This window comes from Phaseolus vulgaris, chromosome 1 (assembly GCF_051622355.1).
Source record: "Phaseolus vulgaris cultivar YP4 chromosome 1, ASM5162235v1, whole genome shotgun sequence".
Taxonomy (NCBI): Eukaryota; Viridiplantae; Streptophyta; class Magnoliopsida; order Fabales; family Fabaceae; genus Phaseolus; species Phaseolus vulgaris.
Genome location: NC_143498.1, coordinates 28766311 through 28787200, shown reverse-complemented (window position 1 = coordinate 28787200; position 20890 = coordinate 28766311). Strand labels below are relative to the sequence as shown.

General features: G+C 35.6%; 1 protein-coding gene across 1 annotated transcript; it reads left to right on the top strand.

Moving 5' to 3' along the window:
* Nucleotides 1-840: 840 nt before the first annotated feature.
* LOC137813780 (uncharacterized) lies at nt 841-2147 on the top strand. The gene is made up of 2 exons (XM_068616204.2): nt 841-1829; nt 2084-2147. The coding sequence occupies exons 1-2, from the start codon at nt 841-843 to the stop codon at nt 2127-2129; spliced, it is 1035 nt and encodes a 344-aa protein (XP_068472305.1). The 3' UTR covers nt 2130-2147.
* Nucleotides 2148-20890: the final 18743 nt, after the last annotated feature.

Below are 20890 nucleotides of genomic sequence, written 5' to 3'. Positions count from 1 at the left end.
AGTCGGCATTCTTCAAGGCACTCCCATGGTTATTATGAAGATAATCCAAGGCCAAGACATCATCACCATGAAGAGAGGCGCCAACATGTGGTTGGCCCTTGTTCTCCAAATGTAAAACTTCCTAGTTTTAGTGGTGATAGTGATCCCAATGTATACTTAGGATGGGAGGCTAAGGTGGACCAAATTTTTGATGTAAATGGGGTTAGGGATGAGCATAGGGTTAAGTTAGTTTCTTTAGAATTTTTGGACTATGCCATGCAATGGTGGCATCAATACCTCATGGACATTGACCTACACAAGAGGCCGCCCGTGATCTCTTGGAATGATTTGAAAGCATGTTTATGCGCTAGATTCGTACCCCCACACTTTAGGAAAGACCTTATGTTGAAACTCCAACGGTTTCATCAAGGCGCGCTAAGTGTGGATGATTACTTTAAACAACTAGACACGCTTTTAATTCGAGTTAATATGGATGAGAGTGAGGAGGCTAAGATAGCTAGGTTTGTGAGTGGACTTCGAAGGGATATTCAAGACGTGGTAGAGTTACAAGAATATTCTTCTTTGGAAAATGTGGTGCACCTTGCTAGCAAAATTGAAAATCAACTTGCAAGGAAAAATGCTTTCAAAAATTCTTCTAAAGATAACTACTACCACTCTTCTTGGAAAAATAAAACCTCTTTTTCAAACATCCCTTCTAAGGACTCTACTTTCAAACCTAGAGAGTCTAAGCCTTCCACTTCCAATGCTAGGCCTAAATCACCATAAAAATCGTCTAGTAAGAAGTGTTTTAAATGTTTAAGCTATGGACATATTGCTTCTAATTGCCCAACTAAACGAACTATGTATATGCATGATGGGGTAGATAGTAGTGAGCATGGGTCCGAATCTTCTAGACATTCCTCACCTTCTAGATCCCCAAGTGAGAGTGAAAGTGAAAGCCCACATGAGGGTGACCTATTAGTAATAAGACACATGCTTGGACAAGTGTTAAAACCTTTTGATGAAACTCAAAGAGAAAATATTTTTCATTCAAGGTGTCTTATTAATGATAGAGTTTGCTCTTTGATTGTGGATGGGGGGAGTTGTGCAAATGTGGCAAGCACAAGAGTGGTAGACAAACTTGGATTGCCTACCATCTCTCATGCCAAGCCCTACAAGTTACAATGGTTGAGTGAGGTAGGTGAGATAGTGGTGAACAAACAAGTCCTCATTACATTTTCCATTGGCAAATATAAAGATGAGGTCTTGTGTGATGTTGTTCCAATGGAAGCTACTCATATCCTTTTAGGTAGGCCATGGCAATTTGATAGAAAAAATTTTCATGATGGCTTTACCAACAAAATTTCTTTTAACTTCCATGGACACAAAGTCATTCTCAAGTCTCTCTCTCCAAAGGAGGTACATGAGGACCAAGTTAAAATGAGAGAAAAGAGAGAGAAAGAAAATGATAAAAAAAATTCCAAGAGAAGCCTTCTCATGTCCACACAACAAGTTACAAAGGTAATAGTTACTCAAAAGCCTATTTTTTTAGCTATTCCTAGGACTATTGAATGTGAGTCGGCTAAGGATAGTCCCACATGTTTGGACAATTTGGTAAAAGAATATGAAGATATGTTTCACGATCCTCCTAAAGGCTTACCACCTCTAAGAGGGATTGAACACCAAATAGACTTCATGCTCGGGGTTTCTTTACCAAATAGCCCTGCATATAGGACCAATCCCAAAGAAACTAAAAGAGAAAATGAAAAAACAAATGAAGTACATGCTAAACCGAGTCATAATACCTTCTCAACTAATTCAATTTTGTTGACTCGTGCTACGCCTACAAGGTATCCTTCTTCTTTGTCTTGTTCATTACCCACGGTTCCTACTTATACACCATATTTGATGAAGAATGTTAAGGATGATTTTTTCATACCTTCTAGTTTTTCAAATAATATCATTTCTAAACAATCTTTTCCAACATGGGCTATGTATAGGACATCTTTTTCTGAACTCCCAACATTTCAACGTACTAAGTCATGTTTGCCTATTTTTTCTTGTATTCTCTTATCTAATTGCAAACTGACTTTGTTTTATGCAGGAGTACTGAATTCGTGGACGAATTCTCTCCAACTTGGGGAGTATGATGAGAATCAAAAAGATGTTATCAATAGAAGAAATGGACAAGGGCCAAAGCATTTAAAGTTCTTCTTATTAGTCTTTGCAAAAGATGAGGCCCAAGCCCAAAGCCCAAACCCAAGCCCAAGAAGCCCAAGTCCAAACCATGAGGGGCAAGGCCAAGCATTAAATAAAAGAGCATCATTTGAATGACTCTTGTAGGAGGTGTGGATATTAAATAAATAGGTGTGAATGTATTAGAGAGAGTCACTTTGTCCATGTGACTTAGTAGGGGGTGTAGGTGTAGTTTTTAGGAGGTGTCATAGTAGAAAAAGGTCACACCTCCCATGTGACTTGTTTTTTGTGGGAATTTCAAATGAGTTTTATTTGAAATTTCCCACCTATTTTTCAGCACCTCTAGGCTATAAATAAAGGTGCTTAGCTTGTACAATTCAGATTGGAATTTTATAGTAGAGAGACTATACTCAATTTTGGAGAGAATTTGTGAGTTTTGAGTCTTCCTCTTCTTTGCCTTATCTTGTGAGCTATGGTGAGCTTCAAGTGGTGGCACTCCATCACTTATCTTGGTTCAAGGTTCCAAGTGGCGTGAATGGCTTCTTCCAATTCTCAAAATCCAGCAAGCATCTTCCTATAAGTGTTCTTCTTCCCTTTCCTTCAATTTTTCCATTCGACAGTTTTTGATTCCTAGAGTTTTACTTCTTTTTCTACCGTTTAATTTTGTGTTTCCAGCATTGTGTTCTTAATTCTGTTTGGTACAGTAGCTAGCTTTTAATTTCTGTCCAGTTTTAATTCTTGTTCTTCATTCCTTGTGTTTTGATTCAATTTGACAAAACATGGACTTCCATATGAGTCTTGGTTGGTGCTAAGTTTTGGTGAGTTCTTGAATTAGAACATTGATCCAATTCTAAAGTAAAGTGCCTTTCAAATCCAGCTCAAGTTGATCCTAAGAATGTCAAGAATCATGTGTTCTTGTAGTTACATTCACATCATATTCTTACTCTATTCATCACACACACCCATCTCTTCACCCCTATAATTAAATTTAAAAAGAAAAATATAACTCTTGTTATTTAACAAATTTCGACTTTGAATCAATTAAGGATGGGTGGTCCATGCGGGTTGATCTGTGATCCGTTAATAAAAAGCGCATGATAGATTTACTAATCTAGTCCGCTCATCCGTTTAGATACGTCTTGCATAATTCACCGTCCGTATGAATCAACAGCGGGACGGGGCAGATTGGTTTGTCGACTTGCATAAAAAATTAAGTATTTTATTTTTTCTAAAAAAAACATACATCACTCGCATTATTATTGCAGTGTGACTTTTATTTTATTTTATTATAAAAAAAATAAATTTAATGTACCAAAAAAAAAGTATGTTTTATTTTAATCATCTAAAGAAGTTAATATTAAAAATAAGAGTGGATTTAGTTTTAAGTAAAGTTTTACATTTAAAATTTGTTAATAAAAAATAATATAAAAAAAGAGATTTCATTAAAATATCTTGTAGAAAAATTTTGATTAGACACTTTCATATATTTACATACATATAGAAGGAAAATATATGCAAAACAAAATTTTAATTATTTTTAATCAAGCTTTCTAACAACCCTTCATACATGAATGTTTTTAAATTTTTTTATCTTAATTGAATGAATTAAAACAATGATGAAATTTTAATTTTTCAACAACAATTTTTTTTTTATACTTAATGAAATTTTAATTTTAAAAAAAAAATCTTTACGCGGGTTGGTCAATAGTCTCTCTAGTTAGCTCTTATGCAGGACGGGTCAGTGAAACTACACTTCTTATGCGGGACAGGCTAACCCAACCCGCATTTCACAGACTAAATATGGAAAAACTTTTGCGAGACAGATCAACCCGCATTGTCACCCTAAAATGAACATTGCTTTCAATCATTGCAACCTTATTACATGGAAGCCCAAATCTGTGCCAACTTGCAATGAATTGTCAACAAGTTCTATTGGTGCCAATCAACAAGTTAGATTTATAGTCAGCAACTCACTATACAAGTGATACACTTAGGAAGATTCCAGCCCAGAAAAAATGTAAGCAAACTATCAAGTACAAAATCTATAATTGTCAACAAAATGAGAGTATGTGCAAGATCGTAAACCAACTATATTGTCCTCAACGATTACATTGTAATGATTACACATCAACTTCTCAAAAGCAAAATTAGAAAACAACATCATTCAATCTAATGTCTCTGGATGGAGATAGGATCCGAATGAGTATTATGCACATCAAATGGGTAAAAAGGTTAGACCAAAGACTTGACTTTTGCTTTCAATTTTAACAGAATTTCAAGCACCGTTTAAATGGAAGCAGATTTTGAAGTCCTAAAATATATACAAAGCATATAATATGTAGAGGTAAGAGAAAAGTAAACTTGAGGTAAAAGGTAAAGTTGAGCGCAAAAACCGTTCTACTTCAAAACGTGGATATCTAGGGCAATGTGTCATGAAAATGGAGAAATCTAATAAGACATGACATGTCAAACTATTAACTATCAGAATAATGGCACACTATACTTGTAAATCGAAAGCGTATAGCTATATTACAAAAGTTGAAATTTTAAGATGTTGTCGTTGCAGAGAATTTTGGAGGATGTGGAATAGAGGTTGTGAAAATTCAACGTGAAAATTTCATGGAATTCTTTACTATTGTAGGATAGGGTTTCTCCTTTGATCTTGTTCTTGAGATTGAATCTTTTATAATCTTTGCATGTCTTCTTCCTTTTCAAGTGGTCTCCTACTTTTTTCCAACACGTTTGCGATGTCATCTTCGACGTTATTTCCGGCGTCACCTTCGAACTGTCGGAACAACACTCTCCCTCTCCTCTTTTTGTGGTTTATGAGCTTCTCTCCTTGTCTATAAATAAGAGGCACGAGAATGCTTCAAAATCATCACTCATAGCTCATTCTTTCTCCCTTTCCTCTTCTTCATTCTTTCTCTTTCTTTTGTTCTAAATATTTTTGGGATCCTGCGTTCTTACTCTTTTAAGAGTAGCTTGCTAGTTCTAATCCTCAAAATTTTTTAGAAGTTACTGTTGTATCTTAGGGAACTTGCACAATACACCGCGGATAAGTCCTTACGGATATCGATCACTCACGCTTCAGGAAATCAACCTTGTTCGTGTTTTAAAAGCCTTATTTACTACAATCGTAAGGACTTATGGTTGACAATACGAACAACAACAACAATTCTACTCCGAAAACGTCAAACGTTGTTTTCACAACGCAAACCATTCTTTCGAAACCATTTCTATACGTCTCGAAAATTGAAGTCTTCATCGGTTAGAATTTCCGACACTGGCAAGAATGCGTGTCCACCCTATTGGAAATGTACGAAGTCACTTTTGCACTTACAACTTCTAAACCCGACTCAAGCATGAGTGCGAAACAAGTTGATGCTCAGACCCATGCAAATAAGGTATGTTGTCATACCTTACTCAGTGTGTTATCTAACGATCTGTTCGATGTATATTTCTCTTACAAGGAAGCAAAAGATATTTGGGATTCCTTTATCCTCAAATACACTACCAAAGACATCATTAGACAAAGGTTCGTGATCGGAAACTGTTGGGTCTATTAATGTCTAAGTTCAAGAGGGGATGGGTGAATTGAACATATAAAATTTTCGCAACCACAAACTGTTTTCAGTATATCAGGGGTAAAAGAACAGATTGATTTTAGAATGAACAGATTGATTTTTACAAAATAGTCTAACACAGACAGAACTGCACCAGATTGGGATTAAGATCAGATAGTGAAAACTAGCTAAATCAGATTGGTTCACTTTTAACAGTGTTGAAGAAAACACACTATGCCAAAAGAACAATCCAATTTATTCAACACAAAGCTTTATAAACAATGAATCTTTTACATGATTTTTATGAAGAAACCTGTTGGTTCTTAATTCAATTACAAACTTACATTCAGAAGCTTTGTTTATGATTAGAGAATTTTTCCAGATTAAAAAGAACAATTTTTATTAAATCCAGAATTAACAGATTTGAATTCAAATGAACAGATTTCGTTCTTGACAAAATTAAGCCAAAACCAGAAATAAGTGCAGGGATGAGAAGAGAAAGACAAGAGAGTTTTTATACTGGTTCACTCATCAAGAGCTACGTCCAGTTCACCTTACTCCAAGGTGGAATCCACTAAAACAGATACAAACAATTACAGCATACACAGCAGCTCTTGAACCCTTCAAGAACTTCAACAAACACTGCTGAAAAACACTATTTCAGCATACCTTGCACTCTAAGAAACCCTATCTAGAGTGACTAACACTTATACCTATTACAAGAATGAGTAAGGGAAAGATTACACCTGAAATTGTGTTGCAAGAACATAAACCAGTTGTTCTATTTGCTCTAAGACAGTACCAACACCTTCATCCAGCACAAGGTTCTTCAAGAACAAGCCCACATGTATATTTCTTTTGAAAAACCTTTGCAAAAACCTTTTTAATCATCTTCCTCACACACGAAATGTTTTATCTCTGTTGAAACTGTGATTGTTCAGCATCCCTTCACGTGAGAAGGGCATTTTATTTTATAGAGAACAGTTTCTAACCACTTTTCAAAAACAGTTTCAGAGCAGTTTAAAAAACAACAGATTGATTCTAAAAACAACAGGTTAAATGTTAACAAAACTGTCAGCTCAGCTTAACTGAAATAACAGACTGACCTTTACCTTTGGTGTCGTAACATAATTTCGAAAAGCCTTTTAACAAAGTAGAAATAAACATATTGTTTCTCAAGAAAATAGATTTATTTTTGTACTAAATCAAACCTTTTAAGAAAACTTTAAAAAACTTTTCCAAAACCATTTAACCTCATTATGTGCTGGATCTTACTACCTTGATTTGGCATCTAGGATGGGTCATGCAGCAAAAGGCAACCTTGAATACACACAAACCTAAAATACAGGATCATCTAAGACACATTGCAACCTTCAAAGCAAACTAGCTAAAGACTACATCAAACACACCAATGCAAGGTAGAGATGAGCTTCATCCATCTCCAATAATCTCCCCTTGTTTGATGGAGACAAAAAACCCTTTGCTTTGCATACTTGATGATCAAAACTGCACTGTACTAGCTTCCAAGCAAACTGCACAACGACATTTAGAGATAAAACCAGAATATAACAGTATATGAGTTTTGTGCTACCTCTCTGCAGCTTGAATCAAATCATCAACTTATGTGAGCAATCTTTCATCTGTCCTTCTCCCCCTTTGGGTTCATCAAACAGAGTAGAACATGGAATAAAAGAAGCACACCACAGATATGCATAACAGTTCAAACTGAAGCCAGTTTATAGGTCTATTACAAACCAAAACAGAATAAAACCGATGCAGAAAAAAAACAGAAAACCCAATTGTTCAACAAGACATAAAGGATAAAGACTTTGAAAAGATCACTTGTTATTGTGGTAGAGCTCGGTTAGCTGCTCCTGAACTCCTTCAATTTGGTCATCCAAGTGTTGAAACCTGGCTTGAGTCATTTCATAGTATTCCTTTTGGTCGTATGTGAGTGTATCCAGCCTGCTTAGAACTTGCCTTTCGAACATGGATAGAAGTTCACCTCTATGCACAGGTTCCTGGTATGCTACCAATGCATTTTGGCTTGTAGAAGCAACATCCTCATTTACGAAAGAGTGAACTGGTGACTCATCCATGTGTTGCACACCATCAACATTTTCTTCTTCTTCATCTCCTGGATTAACTGCTTCATTCTCAGCTCTATTTGCAGCATTCCTTCGAAAGATCCATATGTCTTCCTCCTTTTGGAACCCCATTTTCAAGAGAGTGAAATTGTCTATTTCACTTGCTACCTTAATGGTGTCATTTCTCTTATTTGCAGTATCAACTTCAAAATAGTCAATTAGTTTTGATACAAAAATTGCATATGGAAAGCGATAATCGGGAAGCCTTGTGGATTTGAGCATATGCTCTAACATTGTACTTACCCAATTTACCTTGAGTTGATTTATTATACAGTATAGCAGAATCAAATCCTCTTCATGAAGAGTAGCATGATTGCTTCCTCTAGGAGTAAGTTGCCAAGCAATTATGTAGGCTAGGAGTCTTGGAATTAAGGTCAGATTACCAGCATGAAATCTAGCTACTGGTTCAGTAGGATTTCTAACACAGCTCCTATAAAACTGCATCTTGTTGAATCCTTGAATTCCAGCAGTATTCCCTTTGTTAACTTTCATTCCTGAATACTTCATTCCTCCCACATTGCTCCATATTTCCCTTGTAATTTTCAGCTTCACTCCTTTCACATGGGAAACAAGGTTCTTGCCATCTTGAATGAGGTTGCTGTAGAACACCTTCACTAGGTCTGGATAGACATTTCCAGTCATTTCCAAGAAGCTTTTCAGTTTTTGATGCTTGAGCAGAGTTTTTGCTTCAGTCAGATTTTCTTCCCGCAACCATGAGAATTCCAACACTTTGGGCACATTGACTTGCTTTCTGCTTGTCTCATGTATGAACCTTGTCATAGCTTCAAAATCTCTAGCAAACCAATTTTCCAGAATGCCTTGGCTGGTGTTAGGTTGCTCTTTGAGTTTCTTCTTTCTGTGTGATGAGGATGCCATGCTTGATCTGTTGTTACCTGCACCTATTCACCAGAAGACAAATCCAGCTAGGAAGAGGATCAGTAACAGTTCACATGATCATTTGAAGACAAAAATTAAAACAGTAAATTGTTTGAACCTGGACAGCTTGTAGTAGGAATGAGAAGGTGTGAAAAACAATTAATTAATACCAAATTTATATAGGGTTTAAATCAGATTTCAAAAAACATAAGTTTTAAAAGAAATCAATTCAATCAGATCTTCTACAGATTTTATTCTTGTGTGATACAGCAGGTGCAGGTGTTGATTGACGCAAGAATATATTGGAACCCGATTTTTGTTTAGCAAATCAAATTTGTTGCACCTACAAGATATCCAATCAGTTAGAATATCCACATATGACTGTCATAGACCTGCTGGTTAATAACCGTAAAAGCAGTCAAAGATCAAGGAGAGAGAGAGAGAAAAGTAAATATTTCTCTTTCCTAGTCACAACTGTGATTCTGAAACAGAGAGAGAACACGTTAAAATATAAAATAACAGATTGAAATTTTACTGCAGAGGACAATTTAAGCTAATGATACCCAATTCATTTAGCAGAAAATAAAACCTATCTTTAGCAAGAGGTTTAGTAAAAAGATCAACCAATTGAAATTCAATGCCAATGAATTTGATATCACAAGTTCCATTAGCTATATGTTCTCTTAGAAAGTGATGTCTAATTTCAATATGTTTAGTTCTTGAATGCATGACAGGATTTTTAGACAAATTTATAGTACTAGTGTTATCACAATTTATAGGTATCTTGTTTAATAGAATCCCAAAGTCACTTAGCTGCTGCCTTAGCCGTAAGGTTTGAGCACAACAACTTCCAGTAGCTATGTATTCTGCCTCTACTGTAGAGAGAGCAAAACAAGCCTGTTTCTTGCAATGCCAAGAGATTAGACTTGATCCAAGCATGTGACAAGTCCCACTTGTGCTTTTCCTATCAACCTTGCAACCTGCAAAGTCAGAATCTGAAAAACCAGTTAAGTTTAAAGATACATTGTTAGGATACCATAATCCAACATCCTTAGACCCTTGCAAGTATTTCAAAATTCTCTTTGCTGCATTGTAGTGTGATTCCTTTGGATCAGATTGATATCTAGCACATAAGCACACAACAAACATAATGTCAGGCCTGTTAGCAGTTAAGTATAATAAAGAACCGATTAAACCCCTGTACTTAGATTGATCCACTGATTTTCCTGCACAATCTTGTTCCAGCTGGCAGCTTGTTGAAATAGGAGTGTTGATTGCTTTGCATTGATCCATATCAAACCTCTTAAGCAGCTCCTTGCACTACTTTTCTTGACTTATGAAAATTCCATCCTTGAGTTGTTTCACTTGTAGTCCAAGGAAGAAATTCATTTCCCCTAACATTGACATCTCAAACTCACTCTTCATTGTTTTCACAAAGTCTTCACACATCTCTTCATTTGTGGATCCAAAGATAATTTCATCCACACAGACTTGCACAAGTATAATGTCTTCTCTTTTCTTCTTTATGAATAGAGTTTTATCAGAATTACCACGGTTATATCCTTGAGAGAGCAGAAACTCACTTAGCCTCTCATACCATTGCCTAGGTGCCTGCTTCAATCCATATAAAGCCTTCTTGAGCATGTACACATGCTCTGGATTTTTATGATCTTCGAACCCTGGAGGCTGAGATACAAACACCTCTTCATTAATGTAACCATTTAAGAATGCACTCTTGACATCCATTTGAAATAGCTTGAAACCTTGTATGCTGGAAAATGCTAGGAGTAATCTGACAACTTCAAGATGTGCTACTGGTGCATAGGTTTCACCAAAATCAATTGCCTCTTCTTGGTTATAGCCTTTAGCAACCAGCCTTGCTTTATTTCTAGTGATAGCCCCATGTTCATCCATCTTGTTCCTGTACACCCACTTGGTTCCTATGATATTCATCTCATGTCTTCTTGGAACGAAAGTCCACACTTCATTGTATTCAAACTGGTTCAGTTCTTCCTGCATTGCTGTTATCCAATTGTTGTCTTGTAGTGCTTCTTCCAGACTTTTAGGCTCAATCTGTGAAACAAAGACCACTGTTCTGCAAAAATTATTAAGTAAATTCCTTGTTGAGACTCCTTTCTCAATTTTACCAATTACATTGTCTAGTGTGAGATCCCTGGGTGTCTTCCATTCTTTAGGCAATCCTGCATTCACAATAGATTCTTTGACAACATTTGAATTAGTTGTATCAATATCACTAGATTGATTCTTTTGCAAAATGGTTCTTAAATCATCCATACCAGGTTCATCCAGAACAGATTTAGGCACAAAACAATTTGTTTCATCAAATACATCATGTATAGATTCTTCTACTGCAAACAATATTTTGTTATACACTCTATAAGCATGTCCATTTATAGCATATCCAATATGTATTCCTTCATCTGATTTAGGATCAAATTTCCCCAGATTGTCTTTACCATTATTTAGAACAAAGCATTTTGCAGCCAAAAACCCTAAGATGACTAATGCTAGGCTTCCTACCTTTATACAATTCATAGGGAGTTTTCTTAAGAATTGGTCTAATCAAGGTTTTGTTAAGCACATAAGAAGCAGTGTATACTGCATCTGCCCAAAAATATTTAGGTAAACCAAATTCATTTAACATGGTCCTAGCTAACTCCTCTAATGACCTATTCTTCCTTTCAACTACACCATTTTGTTGGGGTGTCCTAGGAGTATAATAGCTATGTGTGATCCCATGTTTTTCACAATATCTATCAAATTTTGCATTTTGAAACTCTCCCCCATGATCACTATGAATCTGTTTTATTCTATTTTCATTTTCATTATGCAGAACCTTAGGTAGTTTCTTAAAGGCTTTATATGCATCATTTTTAGAAGCAAGAAACAAAGTCCATGTATATCTTGAGAAGCCATCAACAATCACCAAAGCATAGTAATTTCCAGCTAAGCTAGCAGTTCTAGATGGTCCAAACAAGTCCATATGTAAAACATCCAAAGCTTTATTTGTAGAAACCACATCTTTAGATTTAAATGAGGTTCTTATCTGTTTGCCCTTTACACAAGCATCACACAATCTGTTATTTTGAAACTTTATATTTGGTAAACCAGAAACCAATTCCTTAGACTATAGCTTATTCAAATGATTTGTATGGATATGAGCTAGCCTCCTATGCCACAGCCAGGATTCATCACTTTTAGACAACAAACACTCATTTTCAGAACAGCTATTCATAATATCTAAGAGATAGATGTTGTTTACCCTTTTTCCTGTGAAAAGCACCTTACCAGAAATTTCATTTGAGATTGTACAAGTGTTGGCTTCAAAATTAACCTTGTATCCCTTGTCACATAGCTGGCTAATGCTTAGAAGACTATGCTTTAGCCCTTCAACATACAGTCCATTCTCAATAGTGGTTGAGTTTGCAGTACCAACAGCTCCTCTTCCAAGAATTCTTCCTTTATTATTATCTCCATATGTGACGTGTCCTTCAGCTTTAAGTTTTAGATTTGTGAATTGAGTAACATCACTAGTCATGTGCTTTGAGCACCCGCTATCCAAGTACCACTGATTTTTCCTGCTGTTTTTCTGCAAAACAAAACAGATTTAACACATATGGTACCCCTTTCTAGTTTAGGGTCCAACATGATTAATACCTTTCCTTAGGAAGCCATTTGGCTAACCCTTTGGGAACAAGGTACCTTCTAGCTTTACATGTTCTAGAGATATGTCCATTTTTCATACAGTAAAAGCAAGATGCAGTATGCATAGTATTTGAACTGCTAAAAGAAGAAAAACCTGTTTTGGAAGGAACAAAAAAACTGGATAGCTTTTTAGCATTGTTCTTCATTCCAGGATTGTATCTGCTAGCTCTCGTTTTGCTGTCAAATTAATATGATTCTAGCGTAGACTTGTCTAACACTAGAATCATATTAATTTGACAGCAAAATGACAGCTATGAAATTTGGCGCCGTTGCCGGGGAATTCAATTTGATTTTGGTTATCAAGTTTTTCTTTCTTATCTGCATAATTTTGTTTTCCTATTTTTTTTTCTGCATATTTAACCTGTGTTTTCTTCCTTTTAGTTTTTATTTTATTTATTATAGCAATAAAAAAACAAAAAAAAAAATCTAATATTTAGGATATCTCTTACCTTTATTTTATTTTGATTTGTTTTTATTTTCTTTCTATATATCTTTTATCTTTATTTTGTTTTGATTTGTTTTATTTTCTTTCTTTATATCTTTTATCTTTATTTTTTGTTTTGATTTGTTTTTATTTTATCTCCCACATCTTTTATCTTTTTTTTTGTTTTGATTTGTTTTTATTTTATTCCTTTATATCTTTTATCTTTATCTTATTTTGCCTTTATTTTATATCTTTTATGTTTTTAGTTATTTCTTTTATTTTGTTTTGTAATCTTTATTTCTTTCTATTTTTGTTTTTGTTTACTGTTTTTATTTTCTATATTTTATTTATTTATTTTAACATAAAGTTTTTTTTCTAACTATTTTTTTTAAGCATTAAGTGTAGCATTTGCATTAGGTTTTTTTTTTAGGATCTTGCATTTAGGTTAGACACTTCAGTTGCTACTCTTTGATTTTTTATTTTTTTTTAAACTGAAAGCAATTCAGGGAAGACTTTGGCTAGGAAAGACTTGGTTTTTAAGTTTGTCCGCTTGTGACTCACCTCTCTTTCCTGGGAGTTTACTTGGTTTGCTTTTCAATTAAAAAAAAAAGTTTGCCCTGAGGCGTCTAATAGGTATTGGTGTCTGTTACATATCCTTGTTTTCAATTCCAAAATGGAAGAGAAATTAGCTAAAGAAATTTACAAGTATGATAGTCATTATGAGCCATATTTGCAACAATCTTCACAATTTTATAAGCAGCCTTTGCAGCAATGTGAACCATACTTTCAACTGCCTCAACATTATAATTCATATTATCAGCAATATGAACAGCCTCTGCAGCAATGTGAACCTCACTTTCAGCAGCCTCAACGTTATAATCCATATTGTCAACAGTCTTATGAGCAACCTCAACAACAACCATATTATCAGCAAAACTATTTTGATGAAAGACAACCATCTTTTCAACCATTTGTGCAAACTGATAATACTCCTCGTAATCTTGAAGAACCAACTTTAGAGGAGTTGATGAGGAAAATGACGGACATTAACACAAAATTTCAAGAATGGGCGGCTGACAAATATCCAATTTAAAAGGAAGAACCAAGGCAAATGAAGGAGATCAACATGAAATATGATCAAGAATGGGCGGCTAACAAGATTGCAATTCAAAAGGAAGAACCAACTTTAGAGGAGTTGGTGAGGCGGATGGAGGAGATGAACATGAAATATGATCAAGAATGGGAGGCTAAAAAAATTCTAATGCAAAAGGAGGCTGATGTTATAGCAAGAAGAGAGAAAACTGATCAAATGATTAGAGAGATTGCAGATTATGTTCAAGAGATGAAATCACCTCATGATCCAGATATAACTCTTGATCCAGGCACTGATGGAATGTCTAACGTTGAAGCACCTACCTCTACCATAGACACTCTCGAAAAGAAGTGGGGCATATCAACTGTTTTTAAAGTTAATCCAAATGATTTGCATGAAGTTGAGCTTGCTGAACCTAAGATTGCTACACCATTGAATGTTACTGTCCAACCTCTACTGATGGAGGAGAAATCATTACTAAATCATGAGGAATTAAAAGTTGTGACATGTGAAGATCATTTAGTGCATCACATAAACACTGAGGATGAAAATGTGTTTGAGTTTTTAGGAGATTTTAACTTCTCCAATCCAATTAAATGTACAGATGTTGAGATAGAATGCACTAACTCTTGTGATGCAGGTCTTGATAGAGAAGTTGTTGATGCTGCTATACTTGCCGAATCTACTGAAAAATATTGCGCACTAGCAGATGGCTCTGACATAGTTTTGGAGGTAATACAAGAAGAGGAAGAGTAGATGTTACCCATCCTTCAAGTAGACACTTCTAGTGGAGAAGAAGATGATATTATTCTTCCATCCTTAAAGCTTCAAAGAGTACAACCTCCACTATTTAAGGTGAAACCCATATCACTCATTCCACCATCTCCACTGGCTACACCTTCTACCTTAATTGGAACGTTTGAAAGCAGCCTTTACCAGCCACCACCACCTCCTAACTTACATTTCATTCCATCTCCCACCCAAGCTAGACCGTCTACCCTAGCTAGACTGTCTAGCCTTAGACCACCACCCTTAGACGATCTCCAAACAGCTAACTATATCAGATAGTCTATGATGAATAAATTTTTGTCTTCCATCTATAGTCTAGAAAGTACCATCATCCATTCATGGAAGAAACTGTACCATTTCACACGCCCTCCAGACCTACCCCAGTTCCATCCACTATTTAAAGGCTTCTTCATCATAATATTTTTGTTACACAGTTTACCAAGGTACTGCATGCTTTGGTTAGATGCTCCAGCTAATAGTGTTTCTACACCACTGTAGATGAAGAGTCTTGGCTTATACTGTAGAAGGGATGGTTGAAACAGCTGCGACTGCCACTTCCCTCAAGCTGAATGAGGGAGTACTTCTTCTCTCACTTTTATTATACACATTTATTTATTGATTTTACATTGAGGACAATGTATGATTTAAGTGTGGGGGAGGAGAATCATAGTTTAGGATTTATCTTTTGTTGATTTATTTTTGTGTTTTTTGTTTTTCTTTTAATTGTTTGAATTTCTTTTTGCTTCTGTTAAAATAAATGAGCTTTTTTAGGATTGTCTAATGGCTGACATGTTTTATAATTCTTGAAAATCTTGGTTTCTTGATCTTTGTTGTTTGGATTTTCTTAAAATTGATAAATAAGTTGGTTATGAGAAATTTTGGGTTGAATCTTTTGATAGAATGTCCCAAGTGAGTTTTGAGCCTTAATTGATATACCTTTACCTTAGCCTCATCACATCCCTTATGAAGACCTCTTGATCTTTGATTGCATGTTTTTTTCGATTGTTATGAATATTAGAGTCTTGCTAAGCATATGGCAGAGTTTGTCTGCATGGGTGCTGAGTGTAAATACAAACCCTACTAAACACTTGAGAGTTGGAGAGTGTCTAGTGAAGTTCTGTCAATTTTGATTCAACCTTCAATTTTAATTACCTGCTTGTATATTAAAATATAGGAATTTTCATTCACATTTTTCTTGATTCCTTGATTTCTTGAAATTATATCATGTTTGTCATTATGCATTCTTAGAATTTGCTATTTGTTATTTGCACTGTTTTTCTTTTCTTTTTAAACCTTAGAGTGTTTTGCCCGGGAGTGCAAAGGGATAAGTGTGGGGGTATTTGATGAGCATATATTTATTCACACTCATTAGCCTTATTCATAGATTATTGGACTATAATAATAAATAAATCCATTGTTTTAATTCATATTCTTATAATTGGGTTTATTTAGGCCTTAACTATTATTATTGTTAATTTTGTGTTTTTAGAGTAAATTATCCGGAGGAAGCATCTACCTTTGTGAATGGTCCAAATATGCAAAAGTCCAAGTTGCTTCTTGAACCAAAACAGGAAACAAATTTGATAGCTGTCGTTTTGCATATTTGGCCCATTCACAAAGGTAGATGCTTCCTCCGGATAATTTACTCTAAAAACACAAAATTAACAATAATAATAGTTAAGGCCTAAATAAACCCAATTATAAGAATATTAATTAAAACAATGGGTTTATTTATTATTATAGTCCAATAATCTATGAATAAGGCTAATGAGTGTGAATAAATATATGCTCATCAGTATCCTAGACCATTCTTATTAAAAACATCATTTTGTGAACCCACCAGTGTTTCAAGATTTTCTCTTCCTTTGGTGAAACTTGATAGTGTTTTTAGCAGATATTCAACCTGTTTTTCCAGTTTCTTACAATTTTCACAAGTTTTTATTGATGCATGCAGACATGTTAATTCAAGGCTAACCAAGTCAGTTTTAGCTTTGTGTAATTCTTCTTCAAGAGCCTTAACTTTAGGTTCCAAAACCCTATTTACTTTATTCAGTTTGTTACATATGACAGCCAATCTATTTGCTTCATCATGTGTTTCCTTAAAGGCAATTAATAGCTGATCATAATTTTCAGAATCAGTTGAATAGTCACTTACTAAATCAGATGCTGATCCTTCATCATTCACCATGAAGCAAAAATTCGCTTCTTCACTTCTAGTTGAAGAGTCACTTGTTGAGGATACATCATTCTCTTCCCAAGAGATATAAGCTCTCTTTCCTTTGCCTCTTTCACTCTTCTTGCTTGTTGATTTTTCTTTGTTTTGATTGTTTGGGCAATCAACCTTTATATGACCTGGTTTTCCACAACCAAAGCAAGTATAACTAGAAGAATTTGAGTCATTGGATTTAGAATACCTTTTTTCTTTATTGAGTTCTGTCTCAGTTCTTTCTTTTAAGAAACCTGCTGAATTTTCTGGTGAGCAGACTCAAGGTCTCATCATGTTCAGGATTCTCTTCTTCTTCACTCGTATCATGTTCCATGGTAGTTTTCAAGGCAATTCCTTTGGCTCTCTTCTCCACAGTTTCTTGTTCTTTGAATCTTTTCAACTCTAGTTCATGCTCCATCAGCTTTCCAAAGAGTGCAGCAGTGGACATCTTGCATAAATCTCTGGATTTTGAGATTGTTGTTACCTTAGGTTGCCAGCTTCTATCAAGGCATTTCAGCACCTTTATGTTGAGCTCTTCCTTGTCAAAGACTTTACCAAGGCTAGTGAGGTGATTTACAATATGTGTAAATTGTTTATGCACATCTGCAATACTCTCTTCTGATTGCATTCTGAACAATTCGTATTCCTGAATGAGTGAGTGCTTCCTTGCTCATTTCACATCATCCGTCCCTTCATGAGTTACCTTTAGTACCTCCCACATCTCCTTAGCTGAGTTACATTGAGAAACTCTAAAGAATTCATCCATATTCAGTGCAAATGTGATGATGTTCTTGGCTAGAGAGTCATATTGAGCCTTCTTCCTTTCACTTTCACTCCATTCAGACCAAGGTTTCTTTATTGTTTCTTCTTTGACAACCTGCATAGGTATAAAAGGTCCACTGACTACTGCATCCCAAATACCCATATCATCAGACTCCATAAATTTTTCATCCTAATTTTCCAGAAAGCATAGTTAACACCACCAAACATAGGAGGTCTATTAATAGACGCGCCTTCAGCAAAAGGCATTTTAAACTCAGACATCATGCATACACTTGAGCAAAATACAAGCCCTAGCTCTTGATACCAATTGTTGGGTCTATTAATGTCTAAGTTCAAGAGGGGAGGGGTGAATTGAACATATAAAATTTTCGCAACCATAAACTGTTTTCAGTATATCAGGGGTAAAAGAACAGATTGATTTTAGAATGAACAGATTGATTTTTACAAAACAGTCTAACACAAACAGAACTGCACCAGATTGGGATTAAGATCAGATAGTGAAAAATAGCTAAATCAGATTGGTTCACTTTTAACAGTGTTGAAGAACACACACTATGCCAAAAGAACAATCCAATTTATTCAACACAAAGCTTTATAGACAATGAATCTTTTACATGATTCTTATGAAGAAACCTGTTGGTTCTTAATTCAATTACAAACTTACATTCATAAGCTTTGTTTATGATTAGTGAATTTTTCCAGATTAAGAAGAACAGTTTTTATTAAATCCAGAATTAACAGATTTGATTTCAAATGAACAGATTTCGTTCTTGACAGAATTAAGCCAAAACCAGAAACAAGTGCAGGGATGAGAAGAGAAAGACAAGAGAGTTTTTATACTGGTTCACTCATCAAGAGCTACGTCCAGTTCACCTTACTCCAAGGTGGAATCCACTAAAACAGATACAAACAATTACAGCATACACAACAGCTCTTGAACCCTTCAAGAACTTCAACAAACACTGCTGAAAAACACTATTCCAGCATACCTTGCACTCTAAGAAACCCTATCTAGAGTGACTAACACTTATACCTATTACAAGAATGAGTAAGGGAAAGATTACACCTGAAATTGTGTTGCAAGAACATAAACCAGTTGTTCTATTTTCTCTAAGACAGTACCAACACCTTCATCCAGCACAAGGTTCTTCAAGAACAATCCCACATGTATATTTCTTTTGAAAAACCTTTGCAAAAACCTTTTTAATCATCTTCCTCACACACGAAATGTTTTATCTCTGTTGAAACTGTGATTGTTCAGCATCCCTTCACGTGAGAAGGGCATTTTATTTTATAGAGAACAGTTTCTAACCACTTTTCAAAAAACAGTTTCAGAGCAGTTTAAAAAACAACAGATTGATTCTAAAAACAACAGGTTAAATGTTAACAAAACTGCCAACTCAGCTTAACTGAAATAACAGACTGGGCTTTACCTTTGGTGCCCTAACAGAATTTCGAAAAGCCTTTTAACAGAGAAGAAATAAACCTATTGTTTCTCAAGAAAACAGATTTATTTTTGTACTGAATCAAACCTTTTAAGAAAACTTTAAAAAACTTTTCCAAAACCATTTAACCTCATTATGTGCTTGATCTTACTACCTTGATTTGGCATCTAGGATGGGTCATGCAGCAAAAGGCAACCTTGAATACACACAAACCTAAAATACAGGATCATCTAAGACACATTGCAACCTTCAAAGCAAACTAGCTAAAGACTACATCAAACACACCAATGCAAGGTAGAGATGAGCTTCATCCATCTCCAACAGAAACTACTATCGTTGGGAGATGATCGAAGACAAAGACATAAAAGTTCAGATAAACGAATACCACAAGTTGGTTGAAGATATCAAAGCAGAGACCATAACCTTGCCTGATGAATTTGTGTCCAAATAATTGACCGAAAAGCTCCCACTATCTTGGACTGATTACAAACAATAACTGAAGCACAAACACAAACAAATTTCACTATCAGATCTAATCACCCACTGATGGAAACCAAGTAGAGGATGCTCAAGCCCATGAAGCCCAAGCCCAACAAGGGGCCCAAGCCCAACGAATCACTAGGAGCATGGCAAGAGCTTTGGGACAAGAGTATAATAAGATGGCTCTTCTTATTTCTTTTATAGAATAGGGGTGCGGATGTAATAAATAGGTGTAAGTAGTAAGGGAGGCTAGAGGGGAGTGTAGATAGGAGTTAGGAGGTGCCAAACTAGGAAGGAAAGTCACACTTCCTTCATGCACTAGTTGGCGCCGAATTCTTCCCATTCCTGTAAGTGATGAGGTTCTATGCAAAGACGATTTTGAAAAGGCTTCTTTTATTAAGGATTTGCATAACTGCATCAAGTTACAAATTGAGAAGAAAGTTGGTAAGTATGCTGACACTGCCAACCAAAGGAGAAAGGCATTAATCTTTCAGCCCGGTGATTGGGTTTGGCTTCATTTGAGAAAGGATAGATTTCCTTCTCTAAGGAAGTCCAAACTTATGCCTCGTGGTGATGGCCCTTTCCAAGTCATCAAGAGGATTAATGATAATGCCTATGAATTAGATATGCCCACTACTTATCTTGGTAGTAATTCTTTCAATGTTACTGATCTCACTCCTTTTGCTGCAGGTTTCCCAAATTCGTGGACGAATTCTCTCCAACCCGGGGAGTATGATGGAAACCAAGTAGAGGATGCTCAAGCCCATGAAGCCCAAGCCCAACAAGGGGCCCAAGCCCAACGAATCACTAGGAGCATGGCAAGAGCTTTGGGACAAGAGTATAATAAGATGGCTCTTCTTATTTCTTTTATAGAATAGGGGTGCAGATGTAATAAATAGGTGTAAGTAGTAAGAGAGGCTAGAGGGGAGTGTAGATAGGAGTTAGGAGGTGCCAAACTAGGAAGGAAAGTCACACTTCCTTCATGCACTAGTTGGCGCCGAATTTGAGTCTCATTTGAGGCACATTTGGCTTTGCATTTCAACACCTTATAGGCTATAAATAAAGGTGCTGCCCTTGTACAAATCAGATTTGGAATTTAGAAGTAGAGAGACTATACTCAAATTTAGAGAGAAATTGTGAGTCTTGAGTCTTCTTCTTCCTTTGCCTTATCTTGTGTGCAATG